The 20,997-nt window shown below is 29.9% G+C and overlaps 1 protein-coding gene across 1 annotated transcript; it reads left to right on the top strand.

The window, feature by feature from the left end:
• Positions 1 to 2,101: 2,101 nt before the first annotated feature.
• Positions 2,102 to 20,978, top strand: LOC126896802 (uncharacterized). The gene is made up of 21 exons (XM_050669893.1): positions 2,102 to 2,419; positions 2,486 to 2,701; positions 2,766 to 2,949; positions 3,017 to 3,203; positions 5,123 to 5,233; positions 5,723 to 6,033; positions 10,536 to 10,675; positions 11,273 to 11,425; positions 12,705 to 12,859; positions 12,922 to 13,031; positions 14,095 to 14,219; positions 14,770 to 14,890; positions 14,967 to 15,128; positions 15,502 to 15,687; positions 16,474 to 16,613; positions 17,246 to 17,427; positions 17,624 to 17,760; positions 18,214 to 18,357; positions 18,717 to 18,971; positions 19,805 to 19,980; positions 20,757 to 20,978. Exons 3-20 carry the CDS (start codon positions 2,875 to 2,877, stop codon positions 19,952 to 19,954), a joined length of 2,844 nt encoding a protein of 947 aa, XP_050525850.1. The 5' UTR covers positions 2,102 to 2,419; positions 2,486 to 2,701; positions 2,766 to 2,874; the 3' UTR covers positions 19,955 to 19,980; positions 20,757 to 20,978.
• Positions 20,979 to 20,997: the final 19 nt, after the last annotated feature.

Raw genomic sequence — 20,997 nt, 5'->3', positions numbered from 1 at the left:
GTTTATTTTTAAAAGAAGTTCGAACTGGATTGGTATTTTTAAACCAGGATCTGATAACAACCGGAGGCCATAATCCATTTTAAATTATTGGTACGCCAACTGTGCGAAATATAACGTATTGTAATGATACCTAAGCGATTTATACAGAGTTAATATCACGTTAATGAAATGTTTTTGTGGATTTAATACCATTGCAAATAAATCGTGCGTATAAAGATTATTTATAAGAGCACACTTCATCCAAAACCAAACCAACTAAGTTTTTTCTAACCAACTGAATTTCGGCGCACCAGTTCCGGCATAAGTGGGCTGTGTTAAGTATTTGCCTAGGGTATTACCTGCAAAGACAGCTTTGCACCTTATAATCAGTAAGTGTACGTTATATTGATAAAAATATATAATTATCATAAAAACACATTAAACTGTACAAGTGCACTTTTTCAGGTGTTCGCGATATCTTTCCGCAAATATTTGTCGGCGAGAATACATACTATAAATAGTATTTTCTTAATTGTAATATTTTTTTGCTTGATAATAATATTTTTAAGTAAAAACTATTGGAATGCCGAGTCTATGGGTCAGCATGCACTGAGGTAAGTTTGTAAATTATACACGTGCGTACGACACATGTCGATAAATGAAAGCTATTGGAAAGAATACGCGTGTAGGATCATATTGTACAAAAGCTCACAACAAATATATACTTGGACGCTGAAACTCAAAAGAAACACGTGGGAATTATGGACTTAAAAAAGATTAACGGCCCTTATTACCGATAATATCCCAAGCGGCGGCAGCAGAGGTCTTTGATCACGCGGCGTCTGGACACGCGTGCAAGTCTCTCTGATTGCATTCCACTGGTCGCAAACACACACGGTAAAATAATAACGCGGTTTACGACCAATAAAGAGCGATTTAAAAAATTATATATTGTACATATAAAAATATAACATACAATAAACGTTATATTATGTGTGTTTCGATGACATTGAGGTGTCCGTTCGAACGAGGCCGACTTGGTAAACTCATCAATCTCCACCGGCACGTCTCGGGGCGCTCGCATTTGTTTTTTCTCCAACTTTATGACCATCCATTAATCACATTCACATAGGCACACGCTATAAACGCTCCGTTTTATTATTATTATTTATTTATTCTTCTTTATTTGACTTTTCAATTTTACCCCAGCTACTTTACCTGCCGCCGCACTCTTATGCGTACACATACGCTCATAATATACAACGATATTAAATGATTACTTCAAACCGGACGGAGAAAGAGACAGATTGGTATCTTTGTTTTTTTTCTTTTACCGACACCGTCACTATTATGTACTGTCTGTTAGTTGATTTAATATTGTATATTATGACGACTTATATGTTCTCGTGTTGTGCGTCGTGCAGGGGAGACACAAGTAGCGTGTGTACAGTACGGGGCGTGCGGTAAGGGGAGGAGGAAAACTAAGAGAATAAATAAAAAAAAAAAACAACGGGTTTATAAGTGCACGGTAAAACTCAGGTATGTCTATTAAAGAAGAGAAAAAATCTAGAAGCCGAGCGGAGTGGTGCCAGTAGAACGCGCGGTGGTGGTTGGGTATAATATGATAAAATCCTCTTCTCACAATAAAACTCGAGACTGCTGGCCGCCGACGTTATGCACACATAGGTAGCTCAGTTGCCATAAACCGGTAAACTTAAAATCAGAGTCCGAACAAGTCCAGCGTTGTCTCCTATTCCACGTCCCTCACAATAGAGTTTATGTTTTCCGACTTGCCTTTGTCGTGCCGTTTAATTGCTGTAAAAACGGACTCCGCGTATGTTCCTTTCGGCATTTAAAACCTTGAACTTTCACGCTCAATGACTGTGAGATTTTTATTTTGACGGTTGCTATGTTCGACACAGTATAACTTAGTAATTTTGTTATTAAAAATAGAATTATAGTGTTAAATAGTCACCGAGCAATTTCAAAAGGCAATGTTTCATAAGTGCAAAGCGATAAACGTTTAAAATTTAATTGCGACCGTACAATTAAAAAATAAATCTAAGGATCAGCGTATAATCACAAAAGTTAATGTTTTTTTTTACTAGAAAGTAGGTCGGAGCTATAAAAACAAACGTTAACCAGGAACTTATGTAGATTAGATTTTTTATTTTGACACGTGGAAACGAGTGAATGATCGAATGACAAATGAACTCGTTGGCTACCGTTGGAATGCGTTGGTCTTCTTTTTTCGGGCAAGAGGAAAGGTACATAATATCATACGGATAACGTATGCGTATAGTGTATGTACACAAATATGTATATAAAAAAAACAGTCTAACGAGTATTGGCGAAGATCCAAAAAATAATTTGATAGAGTTTCCTCTGTGATCATGTCGATTAGTCCGAGTGGAGCTATTGCGTTTGTACAAATATCAACGTACGTCTTATCCACTTTTTATTCGTTCAACGAGGCATAAATATCATTATTATTAATGTACAATAGAAACAGAGAGACAAAACCGGCGTCCAGAGTGGTACCGATGTTATTTATGAACTTCCAATGCACAGAGTGGTTTAAACCAGTTTAACGACGTGCGATGATGTTTAGGCATTGAAAAAACATTTCAGTTGGGAAATAAATTATTGTCTCTGATTCTGGAGCGTTAAATGATCAAGCAGTTCAACCACAGTATGTCTTTATAAACATATTAGCCATATTGTGAGTATATTCAACATACCATTTAAAAAACTTCACTAATTTTTAATTAATTATTGTTACTAAGGTAATTTTGATAGAATCATATCAACAACAATTGCTTAGTGTTTTCAAATCTTGATTAGTCATAATCTACTATTTTATTTTGTAAATTGTACCATTTGTGAATCGTGAGAATGACTGACAAGCGCTTGTCCGAATCTATAAGACCATGTAATTTGATTTTGTATTTGGAGTTTATCGAAAATCTAGTAAGTTCGAGATGAATTTCAACATCATCGATGATTTATCCTATTTATGATTTTGTGATATTTAAAGAATCCCGAACTCGAATTTCCCCTGAAGTTTAACTTGAAAACAAAAATGTGTAATTTGTCGACGTCCGATAACAATATCAAAATTGAATTGTCAAACTCCTCTGGTAAAATTGATCTGTCAACGATTTTAGATTTCCCACCTGATGGATTGCCGACAACTGCTGAAATCGTAGCCAACCCCCTGCTAAGTATGCGACAATGGTATATTTATTTATGAATATATGTATGAATACATAATTTTAAATGTTTAGTGTGCTTCATGATCGCGCGTTTAAGTTTTACCCGTCAACGCGCGACGACTGCACGACAGTCACAACGTAACACAATAATAAAAAAATGTATTATTCCCTTACATTGACAAAGACACTTCGACCAAGCAAAATAACGATAACGCTGTTCGTTACAGATTATAATTCTATACAGGCGAAGATTCTATACAGGCCGGCATATTTTGTATCATACTGACGGACCAAGTAAGTCAACATCGCACACGCCAAGGCAGCGAGTAAAAAACCACCCGAAATTACAGCAATCGGAATTCGAAACACGATAAGCGAACAATATGTAAAAATTTACANACATCGCACACGCCAAGGCAGCGAGTAAAAAACCACCCGAAATTACAGCAATCGGAATTCGAAACACGATAAGCGAACAATATATTATTGTAAAAATGCTCATTGCGGACGTTAATGGAATCCGCGGAAAACATTCGACACGGTTGGGTCGGTGGTGGTGGTAGTGGTGGCGGTGACTAGCAAAATAATATGAGGGTTCGATAAGTTTGAAGTTAACGCATACACAAGCCACTGCATTGATTGTGCAACGGATGCAGTGGGGGTGTATTATTTTATTGGCAGAAATAAAGTCGTCTGACACAATAGAAGATTCACCCTAAGAGCACGAGATAAGATAACAATTCTCGATTTAGTTCCGACAAACTATCTAACATAAAAGCAACCAATGTAACTTATTTTATGGCTTTTGACATTGCAAGTTTGATTTTAGACAAAAGCCTCCCTTGAATAGTCTAAATTGATTTAGTACAACACAAAAAAAAAAATGTCTCAATGTTGAAAAAACATACGAATATAACGCTTTGCGCATAATTTTCAAGGAAAGATATCAAAAAGTCAATATTTATATAATTTTTAATTATATTATAAATTAAATGTAGAGTATAGATAAGTTCAATTATGTTGTAAATTGTAAGATGATTCTATCGTGGAAATCATAGTACAATAATTGTGCGACCATTTGCAAATATTTACCGATGAATAAACAGTTTTAAAATAATTACTACTTTTGAGAAATTCTTACTTTTTAGCTTTGATGCGAAGTCGATTGTATTGGTTTTACTAGAGTTTTTATATTTTATTTATCTAAAACTTCAATAAAAAGTAAAAAAATGTTCAAATTTAATTTTGAATGTGTGCCAAAAATAATTATGTAATAATGTTGTCTCAGAGACTTGTTTACTATTTGTAAACGGCTCCCGTAGTTAAATAAAATCTATTAATTTGTATAAAAAAAATCACTGTTTTTTGTATTTTTATCATTTTCTACTGGAAATTTTTTGTTTATTGATAGTACCTATACTTTAGGTCGAACGGTATAGACAATAAGAGGGGGTGTTGTACCCCATTTTAATATTGTATTGAAATAATAAACAACTAACGAAGATAAGTATAATCAAACTTTCGTTAAGCACAAATATTTTATAATAGTGATTTTATTTTAACGGAACCATCGTCAGATTTATGATACTTTCAGTGCCTCACTTTACTATGTTTCGACTGTAATGGGTTTTTTTTAAGGAAAGATATTTGAATTTTTAACATATCATTAAATTAATTACACGCTATTTTAAGTGAATAAGTATTTATTATTCTGAAACAATAAACAGTACTAATAGATTTAGATCACTAGAAGGTTCTCGCGTTACATGTTTGGTTTTTGCAAATTAATTGAATAATTATACACAACACATCGTACATAATTATTGTTATTATTTTTTATGATGTATCATGTTAGCCACTGCAGTGGCTAACATGAGTTAATTTATCATAATAAATTAAATCATTATTATTATTAATTTATTTCACAGTTTTTTTTGAACCTTTGGCTAATTTTGAATTGAGTTTTCGAACGACTGTCAGCAAAGATGAATCTAAAGTGATGTGGATATCAGTCGTTGATTTGTTGCCTTTGGCGTACGGTAATTATTTATGATACTTTAATTTCTCCTTAATAGTTGTTACAGCAGTGAATATCAATAAATAATCGGACTTGTTGGCTACAGAACTAGAGATTTTATCTTTTTTAATTATGTTGTTTGTGGTGAACATTTTTTTATATTTACCGATTGAAATTATTCATCTCCTTAATTATTCGGTAATTAATAAATTATTTGTGACATCTTAATACACTTCTTGTGTTTATTCACACGATCATTATTGACGTCGTGAGCTATTGTTATTGAAACAAAGTAGGGAAAAAATAAGTTTTACGATACTTAAATACAAAATACACGCTACACGTTTGCTATCGAAGTATTAACCTAATAACTTTTTTTTATTCTAAGTAATGTTTTTATAACGTTATTTGAAAAATATATGTACTGGTTACGGATCTTTGTGTATTCGTAATTATTTTGCATATACTAAAGTTAAATCTCTTCAACTCGTTAACGTTAAACCGTTTGTAGGTAACGAAGTAGTCGGTCGATATCCGATGCACTGCGTAATTATTGATGTCGATGGTAAAATGATGTCGTTATCGGATAGTTGGACGAGTACAAGTATTCCGAAAATCGCACATCTACTGCCGGATGTCTTTTTAAAGACTTCCGTGCGGACAACGTCTGCTTGGCCATATCCACCGCCAGACAACATATTGACTGTCACATTACATGCTCTGTACAACCCCTTGTCGTTGACGCGATCGTCTCAGAAACGAACGAGTGATCAGCAAAAAGAAACCGCTTATTTAGCTGTTCTGGACTTGCCTCCGACGACGGTAATAAGCAGCAATAGCAGTTCGGTTGTGGTGATACACTTTATTGATTATTAACGTTATGAAATGTAAGGGCTGACTTGTATTAGGTCTAGTCACACCTTATACAAAGCCCAACACAAGCTGGGCCCAATTACCCGCACCTTAGGTTTATTTCACGTAAAAGTAATATTATTATATTATTGAGCTCATAATTTACTCTCGGAATTATTTACCGAGTGTATCGTCTCATAGGGGTATATTTGAGACTTTGCCGCTGTGGCGTCATATTAAGGTAGGTCAACCACTCCCACGAAAATGGAGAAATCAAAATAAATATACCAGAGGGGAGGATTAGCCCCTCTAACAACCACAAATACGTCACTGCCAATACAATGCCGAATTATTTTTCACGGAAAGAATTATTTAGATAAATAAATCTGTTTATTGTAAAAAAATAAAAACCAATCTGCAAACACTCATGCTCGAGTGAGGCCACATGTGTGTGAACTCCGTCAAAGAGTAGAATAGAGCGGAGCATAATTATTGCTTCGCTGTTTGCATTGCACTGTACGTGGCGGACGCTGTAAAGTTACAAAGCGATCGAGGTCATAAATAAGTCTGTCGTGAATTTTTTCCCCTCAAACCGAAAACTGTCTCGCGCTATAAATTTTGCGGACCAACAAATGCCCGTTTACGCATCCAATCGTAAAGAAACACAGCGGCCGCTCAGCGTGAGACGTCCGTTCACCGAAATGATAATTGTTCTAAACTGGCGGCCCACGCCAAAGTAACGTGCATAGTAATACTGACAGCGTTGACGTATACACGCGCATCTAATACCAGGTCATTATTTTATTTTTATTGTCAATTTTATTGTTCACAAATTGTTTAAAACCATATCCGCGTTTTTATTCGAGTGCGTTTGTTACGACCGCTAGACACACTCGTGTAATCGTATTAATGGAAAGCATACGGTCCAAATAGACGAGCATTACCAGTAAACGGTTTTTTACGTGCGCTGTGTCCAGCCGAGAGGAATTTCCGAACAAATTTTCCGCTGCAAGTCCGTAAAAATAATTATCATTCTATACTCGTTTATACATTGCCATCGTTGGGAATATCTAATAAAATTAGTTAGCAGTTATGTTCAATCTAAATTTTAATTAAAAAAAAACACTTGCACAGGTGAAATCAGGTTTAATTTAGTAGGTATATTGTAGATTTACTCGTTCAACACTTCACGAGAATCTACGAATAACGTGTCGACTAATCAAATAGAAGTATACCCTTAGAGCGTATACACATTAATTGGACTGTTTACTTGTGCACGTGAACAACGCTCGTATAATTCTACGAATTAATTGTAAAATCTGAGGGTCAAGGCCCCTAAAATTTTGCATTATTCTAATTAAATTTTTATTTATCATCAAATAAAATAGTTGTCCAATTTAATTAATTCAATTCAATTCGAGTTTTATTAATTAAGTTCAATTTAATGCGTACTAGTACATTTAGAGAAAACGTCAATACGAAAAAAACATTTCACCGTCATAACTGCTAACATCATATCACGAATTAGACGTTTGTCTAGTGTGTATTAGCCCAGCCCACAGTTTTCCTACAGTCTTGGTATGCTAAACAAATGTATTTATCACACGATTACCATGGCTACAGTGAATACCAACATACTAGAGTTAGTATGCATACATTTATATATATTTAAATTTATTACTTACATTATTAAATTAGTCATTGATAAAAATTTTGATTCTTTATAATTCAATAATTATGCTATATGTAGTGCACAAATACTGTTCATAAATATAGTGTTCAGTAAGTAAGGAAACGGATTTCTACTATTCTCATCGTTTGTAACGATTGACCCGGTTTCCTTACTGTTTCAACACCCTGTACAAATGGTTTTTATTGAAATATTTCGAAAAAATTGGAAATGAATCATTAGCATGTAGGTTACATTACGTCGAAGTTCATTACATTAAATTTACTTTAATAGATAAATTTTAAAAAATAATTTATTATTCTTATTTAATACACCCTGTATAGTCGATTTCGTGCAAAATTTAGAACTGCACAAGCAGAAATTTTTGTTAGCCACTAGTTGTGAAGGGCAAAGTATTGCACCAGTACTGGCAACTGACCACTGGCTAGCCCGTACTAGCGTAGTACAGGCTGGCGTCTTTTGTCTATGAACTGATCCAGTACTGGCGGCCAGTACTCGGCTGCCATTGCTGGCGGTGTGCTCTCATAGTACTGGTTATACAAAGTCTCCAGTACTGATCTGTGTATATGGGGAAAAAACGTCATCATCCCAGACATATACCAGTATTCGTCCAGCACTGGTTGCCGCTACTGCACCAGAACTGTCGGCACTGTTCCTGTTATTGACTTCTGATCGTGTAGTTAATACACGTAGGATAATAATTTAATTTGAAAATAGTAGAATTTCAATTAACGAACAAATTTAAAACGTTTGTTTATGAGAATAAATTATTATTATTATTTTTTTAATTGATATTTTTAACATCGGCTGTTTGCCCATGGTAAATAAATTATTATATTATCGTTAAGTATTATATTTCAAACAAAGATGAATATTGACTCATTAAAAAGTTAAAAACGTTAATTTGATCGTGTTTATCACGCTTAAGAGCTTTTATTTCTTGAAGAAATTAATATTATGACAATTAATAATATTAATATTTGAAATATCTTAAAATTATAAAAAAATTTAGAATTTATGTTTTTTAGTTGATATTGCCAATATCAATAATTTAATAAAAATAATTTAAATTAGCTGATATGTTTAATTGGATAAAAATACATTGTCGTATGTTCAAAAAAATTGATTTCCTGAGCGCTATCTATCTTTTAATAATGAAAAAAAAATTGAACGTGCTTTATGACTTACGAGACAACAAATATTGAACAATGTTCTGTTGCTTACAATATTAAGGAGAATTGTCTATGAAATTATGGCGTTCATTCCAACTGTGGCTTTAGATTTTTTCCATCAAATTTCGTTTTTGGGATAATTACAAATCAGTAACGAAGTGTTAATTAAATATATTTGCGTATGACAATTATTTTATAATTTTTTTTTTACTTTAAAAATCAGTAATAGTCGAATTTTCAAAATAATAGTTACATTTTCTTAACAATTAATTAAACAACTGAGTAAAAAAATGTCATACAACAAATCTTATAGCTTTATTGTCTTAAGTGACGATTATAAAAGGTTGTTAAAAATTTTTTTTCAATTTTACAAAAAATCGTACTAAAAAAATTTTAATTTTTTCAAATTTGCGAGTCTTTCGCTTATATTATTCGCAGTTAATTGTACTGTAAAAAAACTCATATTTTTAATTTCTCACAGAATTAGAATAGAATACATCTATTAGTAGCAATTATGAGGTTAACCCAAAAATATTTACAGTGAAAAGTTCGACTTTCAAACTCAGACAGCATCAGTATTGGACTAATAAGGTGCAATACTTCGCTCGTAATCAATGTTGATAGTTACTTAACAAAAAGTTCTGCTCGGCCTGTTTGTTATCAGAAATTGACCAAATTTCAATAAAATTTATGAAAATTTTTTGTTGAGTGTTTTTGTTATAAAACGTTATAAAAAAGTTTACATAAAGGATTTTGATACCAACTAGTGCTATAATTTTATATACCGATTTTGAAAATATATTAAGCGGCTCCGACGACAATTTTTTTTTTGTGTTTTATTATTTGTACTTGTTACCCCTGATAAATTGTTATAGAAGGCAAAAAATATTATATCCTCCACCCATGAGTGTCTAAAAATTTTAGTTAATTTCGAAAAAAAAACGCTTGAAGTCACCAATGTCATGCGATTTAAATTTTTTAATTTCAACCAAAAGTGTTTTAAATCATTTTCGAGATATCCATATATTTTTTACTTTATTGCGAGCTTTATGTTTTATATTGTGAGAACTAGTCAAGGGTGATGCATAGGTTCTAGATTCCCCAAATATTTATCTATAACCGAACACACATTCTGGTGTGATCGGTCTCTGCCTGAAATTCAGTAATAAATATGAACAGAATGTTTGAATTCTGATACATAGGCTATGTCACACATGGTATTGATTTTTAACTGAATTCGTGTGAATATAAATATGTTTTAACGGCGTAGCAGGACTTTTGATTGGCGGAGTTAAAAATCCTTTTTATTTTTATTTTTTGGCTTTTCACATAATTTAACTAGCGTCAAAGTTATACACCGTTAATAGTAATCCCCATACTACTATTAACGGTTATAGCTCCTTTAACCTACCCCTTAGCTATGCCTCTGTAAACGAAATAAATATCAAAAGTATATTTATATCATTCGTACATATTTGATTATAACGATTAATAAAATGGATTCATATCCAGTTAGGGTAGATTTTTAACGATCAATGTTTAAAATGATAGTTAAATAGTTTGGATGGCTTAATACTCGTACTGTAACACTAGTAAATTAATGTTTTAAGGACTCGGACGAAAAAAACACAGCTACAGTATTTGCCAAAGGTTCTTATTCGGACATTGCAGCGGACGACTCAAACGAAGTGCGGTGGCGCTGTTTACTACATGAAGACATACCAGTAACAGTATCGACCACAGGTCAGAGGTGCGTAATCACAATATTCCCACGAATTCATACCGGCGGCCACTCGAACCCGATCTGCGGTAGGTCAAAACAACAACGGGCATAATGTAAAAGAACAAAAAAAAAAAACCAAAATAGCGTTTAGAGACTTCTTCTTATTCGGCCGTGTCGACCACTTAAATAATAAAAAAAAAACACACACGCATGCACGATAATAATGTTATATAGATATAAGTGCGTTGTACTTTTTATACAACAAATGGAGTATGCGTATATAAAGACAATGGACGAGTTTATTCAAAATAGCGCCGCGATGTAGTGCCATCGCTTCGACTGCACATCTGAATGCAGCAGCCGTATTAATACTGCACTACACGGTAAGTATGCGCGCGGGATCTACTTTTGAAATGTAAAGAAATTCCGAGTTTACCACACAGGTGGTCCGGAATTAAATTCAAAGTGTACACGCATAGCAATAATATTTAATAGTAATTATTATTATTTACATTATTGTCGTGGGCGGTTTTGGTGCATGTGAGTGTGTTCGTATGATTTAATTATGTTCCCACAAAGTTTCATCATATGCATAATAATATACACATTCGTTTTAATTTGGAGGTTTGGGGAACAAGAACCGACGTTGACAAACACCTCTGGTATACCTCAAGTGAATGATGTTTTCAATAGAGGGTCAAGATATGTTTGGAATTCACAACATAGATTTTCTATGTCTACGAAGGTGTCTCTAGCTTTACAGGAGTATATTTTTAAGTAAACAATTATTAATATAATATTACCCGGTGGCACCAAACATAATTATTTTAGGCTAGACAAAAAATAACTTTCATTAGACCAATAGTAGAGAAACGGTATCACCATAAAATTTCATTTCATAATTACCTAAAAACTATTTTTTATCGTTATTCATCTAAAACGGTTAAAAACTTTTCTAAAAAATTATTCTCGCACTTATAATAATAATATTAATAATTATACATTACTATGCATTTTTTATGCATTTCGATGGTTTCTCAATTTTGATGCATTCCTATGGCTTCTCAATTTTGATGCATTCCTATGGCTTCTCAATTTTTAAGCATTTCTATGGTTTCTCAATTTTGATGCATTCCTATGGCTTCTCAATTTTATACATTTCTATGGCTTCTCAATTATTATACATTTCTATGGCTTCTCAATTTTATACATTTCTATGGCTTCTCAATTTTATACATTTCTATGGCTTCTTAATTTTTATGCATTTCTATAGCTTTTCAATTTTTATGCATTTCTATGGCTTCTCAATTTTATACATTTCTATGGCTTCTCAATTATTATACATTTCTATGGCTTCTCAATTTTATACATTTCTATGGCTTCTCAATTTTTATGCATTTCTATGGCTTCTCAATTTTATACATTTCTATGGCTTCTCAATTATTATGCATTTCTATGGCTTCTCAATTATTATGCATTTCTATGGCTTCTCAATTTTTATGCATTCCTATGGCTTCTCAATTTTTAAGCATTTCTATGGTTTCTCAATTTTGATGCATTCCTATGGCTTCTCAATTTTATACATTTCTATGGCTTCTCAATTTTATACATTTCTATGGCTTCTTAATTTTTATGCATTTCTATGGCTTTTCAATTTTGATGCATTCTTAAGGCTTGCAATTTTATGGCTTATAACTTTAAGACTCCTCCATAAAAAGTGTACAAATTCATGATACACCATTATAATTTGAAGTTATAAAATTCATGGCTCGATAGTGAACACTAAATGATGGCCTAGAATATAAGCTATACAAATAAAAGTATATATGAATTTATTTTGAATTGATAATATACATTGTAAATATATATATATATATATATATATTTTTATGTATTGAACATTTATGGTCTTTTGCAAACTAATATTAGTTTAGAAAAATTTTACATTAATAGTTGTGGCGTTTGCCATATTATTTTATTGTCTTTGGTGTCACTATAATTATACGATATTTTAAATTTATGTATGATTAATAGGTATATATTGCCATCTTTATAGGTATTCTGTCTGGCCAATGGTGTTGATATCAAATAGTTCATCAGCTATCTCAATGAACACTTCATCAGAGTCGGTTAGTCAATATTTGTCTTCAAGTCCACCCGAAGATGCTTTAATAGCTTTTTTAGATTTATCTTCTCTCATGACACCTAATTGTTAGTTAACGTGTTAACCATAGTTAAAAAAAATTGTTACATCTAATGTATTTATTTCACAGGTACTTCTGTGCGGTGTATTTCATCGATTAATTCAGTTAATGTTAAAAAAAGTCTTTCTTTATTACTACATGATATAGATTTGAGTCAATATACTGAAAATGTATCTAAGGTAAAGTTTTAATTGAAAGTATGTATTACATTTAAGCTAATTATTGGTTTAATATAGTTTTAAAAGCCAAAATAGATAAATGTTAAAATAAAGTGTATTAGCGACGATTTTAATATTATCGTAATTAAATAACATTTTTTAAATATTATTTCATAAAAATTATATTAGTACATTGACTTAGTAAGTTATAAGTACAATGCGTTACAAATTTTTTTGCAAAACAAAAAATATCCAATTACTGTAATGTTATTATGTGATTAACAGTAAATTTTCATTTTAAATATAATGGCCCGAAATGAATAAAAAAATTGTCTTTATGTTTTAAAGTAAAATTTTTTATACATTTATTTTATTATTAATATTATAATTTTTGTAAAAAATTTAGTTCAATATTTATTACTAACAATATTTTTTTGTGCAAAAAGTATATTTTCGAGAAAACGATCAAATTTTTTTAACACCGCTTAAGTAAGAAATATATAAAGCTAGCATTGATGGGTAATTGTCTTAAACGTCTATCATTTTCTAAGTTTGTTAAAAAAATTTGCGAATCCTTCTAAAATTACGCCATTCTCCAAACTTATCAAGTGTTTAATTAATTATTTAGAACAAATCAATTAGATGGTTTAATTTTATTATCTGGAAAAAATTGCAGTTTTGCATGTTGAATAATGTAAAACTTGCAATATGTTGTAAAATTTAAGCTTCAGCAGTTATAACTAAAATTTGACGGTATTTATAACTACCAGTAATTAGAAATTCTGGATATAGACTTTTTTGGTTTTTGCGATAATATGTGAATTAACGGTAATAATAAAAATCTGATATTATAAATATGTATCAGGATTTAATAAATATTAATCGTTTACTAATATTTCTTGGTGTTTTTATATTTTTACTTTAAACAGCTGTTTAATAGTTATAATTTACCTATTTGTCAAAAATGTAAATGCACTGTTTTATTTATAAGAAATAAGGTAAGTGGTCTGGTTAGGCCTAATAAAAACTTATTACTCACATCTACCTTATACAAGCTTGTAAAATTAAATACATATTTTATTAGCTCACTTCAAAACTACATTCATCTACAGATTGTGATCGAAAAGAATGGACGACCCCATTTATAGTTGTGGATATTTCTACAGCTCAGTCATTACATATGCAATATCTAAAACAAATAACATACGAGTAAGTGGGAAATTATTTTCAATAACTCTATCTTGATATTTTTTTATTCTGAGTATTGCTTACTAAAATTACTATATGGGTCGTTGTAAAAAACTCTAGAACCTTGTACAAAACAATTTTGTGAGGCTCTTGCTATCATTTTTTTCTGAATAATGGACTTTTTATTCTGGTAATCAACTAAGTTTTGCGGGGCCCCTTAAAACGCGGCATCCCTTGTTAGGTCGAATCTTGGAAACTCCTAACGTTAGTCCAGATAACAATACAAAGAAAAAAAAGAATTATTCCATAATTAATCACAAAATGTTAAAAGGTTAATTTTAATAAATTTGTTTGCGTATTTTATTTAATGAACAATTATTAAATATAATTAACAATTAAGATACTTAATTAGGAGCAGGTGTCTCAATTTTTTCTATTGATGCAAAAATACTGATGGACATTTTGATTGTAATCATAAATAACGTAGTAATTTATATATTTATCAATAATGTTATAAACAATAATCCATGAAGATTTTTTAAAGATAATTAATTGTTTTAAATGGCAATAGAATGTCAAACTTAGGGTTTAATTTCAATGCCAAAACTCCGTCAGTTGTAAACTTTACGCTAGCTGAGGAAGAGTGCCAAAGAAATATTAGAACAGCAATGCAAACAATAATAAAAGCTACAGTAAGATTATGTTATTAATATAAAATATTACAAGTGTATTTTTTATATGTATTGATTATAATTGAATCTTAAACAGTGTGCTTACGATTGTCAAAAAAATAATGACAGCGTAGAAACTTGTGTGAAAGTTTTAAAAGCCATTGGAGAATACGATTCATTAGTATCATCTTTACAAAAAGATATTAAATCGTATGTTGAAAAAAAATACAAAAGTCCAAGAATTGGTGAATCTGTGCAAGTAAGTATATGGGAGTAAATATTTTTGTCTTATTAAATACAAAGGAATAATGAACGTTAATTTTTTGAAAGTATTACTTAGATGATTACCACTAATATACACAAGGCTTTGTAGGACAATAACTATGTCAGATATTAATAGTAATATATTACATGCTATAGAGAAGTTTGAGATTTTATGTACAGCAATTACGCAACTGTATGCTTATGATTTTTTTTAAACTTAACTATTATTACATGTTGCTGTGGTAATAATTTCATCTGATTCTGTAAATTGTGTCTGCTTGGTACATGTGTTTGTGTGTGTGTGACTTTAATATATGCGTTCACACATATAGTGCGTTATGTATAGATACACAAAAAACCTGTTGTAGAGCTTCGTGAACCGTATTTCCGCGGACTTAGCAGATAAAACTAAGAACGTGGCCGAGTCATTCGAGTTTCCGCATTCCTATTCAAGTAAAGACAGCCTACAGCTGAAGAAAAAACAAGTGGTCCTCTACGCCAAAGAAGCGTATGAGTGTAAGCAAATGGAACGCGCCGAAGCGTTTTATAAACACGTAAGTACCAAAAAAAAAAAATTTTTTTCAGAAATCATAGAAAATGTAAGAAGCAAATTATTTTAACTCACTCGGAAATTTTGTACACACAACTGTTTTTTAAGTATTACATTTGTTCAATCTCCATTTGAAATTGTCTATTAAGAATGCCGTTAAACTATATAAAAACCCACTACAAAAAATACCGAATTTTCGATGGACCCGAAGAGAAAAAATAAAAACAAGTACAATATTATGTAAAAGATTTTATAAGAATGTTGTAAGATTCTGCTTTTCATTTCGTTTCTTTATTTTAGATTTTTATGATTTTAAATAATTAAATGTTGAATGTTTTAAGGCACAGCTCTTTGGAACTGTAGTTATAACCCTCTTCATAACGCTCTTATTAAAACACATAAAACTATTTCTCATTTTAACTTATAAAAAACGATTTTATCTTGCAAAAAGTCTTTTAGATAATAATCAATTATTGTTGGCTATTCGTTGACAGAAGTTGAAGCAAAGTGAGGAATATATTTTTGAGGCCATCTAAAAAAATGTATTTATGTCTTCCCAACATTTTCGCCAATATTGCTATCAATTAGACTCTAATTTATACTCTAATTATTAAAGCATGCTATCTATAAGTATCCTTCGATTGTAAAACCAATGCATAGTTTCCATCTACACATTTTTAACTGCCATCAGCGTTTTTTGTTTAGTCTACAGGCTTTGCTCCATTATCGTCCCAGTGTTATCATACCAAAGGTACGTTTAAAACTAACGACTATCATTTTTCCATCATAGTTAATTCGCACGACTGGCACGAGGTGTGACTCCGACTACTGGTTGTTGTACGCTACTTTTTGCTCAGGGAGACTTGATTTCGATACGGCTTTGGAGTGTGTCAAAGAAGTTTTACTGGATGACAGCGGCAGTTGGATCGGGCAAGTCATATTTACAACAGATTATAATGATATTATATATTTTTATAGAACTACCGTATTACTCTTTTTTATGAGCGATAAATATAATGTTATATGTGTTATTAACCGTTGGTGCACTTGAGATTACTTTATAACTGGTTTTAAGTTAATGCAACGATAGTAAAAAAGTATTTAGCGCCAGCCTGTTTCTCCAAATATTTTGTAGCATTTTGGAACACTATTCATATTTTAATTTAGAATAAACCTGAACTTAAGTTAAGAATAGTATGTAAAAGTTCAATCCTTATTGTTGCACTTAATTTTTAAGTTAACTATATTTAATGACAATTTCTCTTTTTAGTTGATTAAATTGTATACGATGGCTAAACATAACCAATTTATTATATTGTTTTATAATTATTTAGCTAATAATTAAACTATAACTATTCAAAAAGGGCCAGGGAAACTAAATTTAACCACCTTATAAAATATTTAGACACTCAAAGTTATATTTGCTGTTAAATGAACATATTTTTTGGGGATAGAATATTAAACTCTCGTAGGAAATCGTGTATAATTTGTACACTCTCTTATATTCGATCATATTTTAACACAATAATTATTTTTTTATTACACATCTTTTATTTGTCTAGGTTATTTTTGTACGCTGCTATACAGATGTCTCTTGGTAAAGATGAAAATAATAGAAATGGCGAAACTGCTTTAAAGGCGTTAATAATGTACCGCGGAGACTTGAATGAACCGTATGTGTTGCTTAGTGTTTACTATGATTTGCTTAAAATGCCAAACGCTAGTTTAGCAATGTTACAAAAAGGTAAAATAAAACAAACATGAAATTCTTGCACTTGATTGGTACTTTTAAAATGATATAACCAAGTAAATTTTTGAAAAATATCTTATATTAAAACATCTAATGATATCCGACTCAACAAGGCTATTGATTAAATTTAGAAAAAAAATTCTTATTGTTACTGTTATAATTTGTTTAAATTAAATCTTGTATTGTACAGCCAATAAAATATCTCCAATTGCAAACATTGAAGAACATCAAATTCACGATATTTTTTTGAGTTGGAAACCCATTGGATACAACGGAGATCCTCTAATCAAGTGCACCATACTACTTTTGAAATACGAATTGATACAAGTATCTACTAAAATCCAATGGTGGCATTGACTAGTTAAAAAGTTAATTTTTTTTTAACTTTTCAACTTATCTAGTTAATTATTTTTCTAATCAACTTTTTAACTTAACCAATTTAATTTTCTGTTAAGCTAAATTCAATGCTTCGTAAACAAATCTTTATACGCTGCGTGCATGTTTTAATTTAAACAAATTTTATGATATTTATAATTTATTAATTTTTAGTAAAAATGAATAAATTGTATTAAAAAATGTTTACTATTATTAATAATTTAAAAACTTACAACCAATTTGAATTTTTGAAGCTTAATTTGAAATCAACAGTATATTCCTTTAAATTAATTATCATATTGTCATTAAAAATTAAAAATTAACTTTTTTTGCTATCCGCTGTATTAATAAATTTTTTATAGTTTCGACTAAAAAGTTATTATGCTTAAATTATTATTTTTTCAGATCGCGAAATATTGTCTAAGAAATTCGAAACAAAATATCGAAGAATATTTTTACTACATGGCTGTATGTGAATATAAAAGTGACAATTTTATAGCAAGCTTGGATTGGCTTAAAACATGTGAAACTTTCATATCACCAAAGAATGTGAGTAAGACTACAATTTTCTTACATAAAAAATCAGGGGAATCAATAGAAATCGTCCGGGTATGTTATCTACAAGACAGGAAAAGTAGTTTACATTATTATAGTGATTATTTAAATATAATAATCAGTATGATTTTTATTAACAGATAAAATCGCTAAAGAGTGCTTTTTTAAGTATGTAACTTAATAAATCATTTTTCTCATGTAACATTTTTTAATGTTAAAGAATATTTAAATTGGAAAAAAAAACATTTATATAAAATTGAAAAATATTATAATTTTATATTTACTTGAGGATTACTTAATAAAATTAGCAATGTACCAGTGATAGCTATTAAGTATAAAAATTGATTTCACAGAAAAAAAACGTAGATGCCTTAAAATGTCTTAACGATATTGAATTAAAAAATCAATCATGTACTTTGGAAACATTCATATTAAGCTTTGATAGAGTACATAATGTTACCAAAGAAGACCATTTAATATATTTAAAAAGCGCTCAACTTTACTTTCGTGAAGGATTTTACACAAGAGCGGCAGAAATTTGTTTAGTTGCATGTACTGTACTACGAACCCCAATGCTTCTTTGCTTATTGGGAAAATCATTAATAAAGGTTTATATTATTAAATTTTAAAAATTCTAATTTTATCCTAAAATTAGATTAGTTAATAGCGAAGTTAAAGGCATTTTATTAGGGTTGTTCTTAAATGGGATAATCCTATGATATAAATAAATGATCCTTCCCAAATTTTACACATGCAAACTCCCATAAAATTAAATTTAACTGATAAACTACACTTCATAAACTTCGATAAACCATACAATTTTAAAAACAATATTTTATTGATTTAGTAAAAAAAATGTTGACTCATTTATTTTCAGTGTATTGCCAATAATATTGTAAAATTACACTACCATATATCTTTTTTACTTTACCCAAAATTTCATTATTTTGCCAAACCATTTAAGTTTGCTTACTCACATCACTTATGTGTATAATAGTAATTTTAGGAAATTTTATATTTGTCAGTGCTCGAAGAAAGTCCTTTATAATTTTAATTAGAGTTTATAAACATTACATTTGTCAGGGGTCAATTCTGTCAAACTTTGCATACAAACAAAAAATTATTTGAAAAAATATTTTTTATAACTATTATTTTTATTTATTATATCATAAATTTAAAATGGGGAAAATTCAAGACTTTTTATCCTCAAAGAAATGAAATAAAAATAATTTAACTACACTATATGAATAATATAGTGTCTTAGATCTAACCATAGAGTAATACTCTATTACTCTATGGATCTAACTGACAAAGCTTTTGATACAATTATCATTTTGTTGACATTTTATTCTAAATATTTATCGCCTTCTTAGACTGCGTATAAAACAATTTTTTTATTATTTAAATATTGTATCAATACTTAAAATTATTGTGTTTGAAGATTGGCCTAGTGGAAATTGCCAAGAAAGTATTATCAGAGGCTAATTTAATGGACAACAAAAATGAAGAAATATGGAAGGAGCTCTCACTGATAAATATTAAGCTGGAAAATACCAAACAGATGAACATTTGCTATAATGAAACACATTAAAACCCTAAAACTAATTTTTTGTGACAGTTAGTTTTTAGCTCATTGTAATAATTGTAATAAATTATTTAAAAATTATTTAAAAAATCGTAGAAATTTCATAAAAATTGGGTTTATAGTCTTGCAAACTATCAATCTAACATGTTTGATAACTGACAAAATTCTTTTATAGTTATTTTATTTTTAATTGAATAAAATTATTATGAAAAATTTAATGATTATGTGTACTACCCAATGACATTTGTAACTATTTTTTAACTGAATAAACACACTTAAATTATTAAGAGTTATCAACCAAGTTCTAAGCTCCTATGACAGGGGTCACTAAAAAATTGAATATTCAAAAACAGGTCGTCATGATAAAAATGATTTAGATATTCTCAAAGGATTTTCAAAGAAATAATGATTAAAAATTTGTCAACATTACACATATCACAAAAGTAACAAATTAAGTTAGTTTTTATAGTAATAAAAAAATTATTTCCAATAATGTTCCATTTATCTCTAGAAAAAACAAACAAGAAACGATTAGTTTGTAAGACATTTTTAAAATAAAGAAGAGATTAATGAAGTTACTTTGTTTAACATCTTTAATTTACTCTAATACTATATGAAACATTTTGAAGTTTTATAATAACTACATATAAGTATTTTTAAGTTTTATTTTGAAATTTTTGATACCTAAAATTTTATAAGAAATGTATTAACTTTATGCTAAATGCAATAAATTTTAGGATAATATGGTCTTGTAATTAAAGTAAACTTTTATGTTATAGTACAAAATTTATATTTTCATTTGTTACAGAACTATTTTGTGTAAATACAATGAAGAAATTCAGTTCAGCAGAAACAAGAAATTTTAAATATACAGTAAAATCAAAAATCTATTTTAGATTAAAAGTTAAGTTTTATTACAAAATTTAATTTGATGTTAAGTCAATGTTCAACAAATCAATAATTAAATCTTATTAGTAATTGAAATGTGTCTAAAATATTCATATGATTTATATTGACATACAAATAAAAATTTCATTTCATTTAAGTAA

The sequence above is a fragment of the Daktulosphaira vitifoliae genome, unplaced genomic scaffold (assembly GCF_025091365.1).
Source record: "Daktulosphaira vitifoliae isolate Bord-2020 unplaced genomic scaffold, ASM2509136v1 Scaffold_1, whole genome shotgun sequence".
Taxonomy (NCBI): Eukaryota; Metazoa; Arthropoda; class Insecta; order Hemiptera; family Phylloxeridae; genus Daktulosphaira; species Daktulosphaira vitifoliae.
The sequence above is the reverse complement of the archived record's forward strand: the minus strand, read 5'-3'. Positions and strand labels throughout refer to the sequence as shown.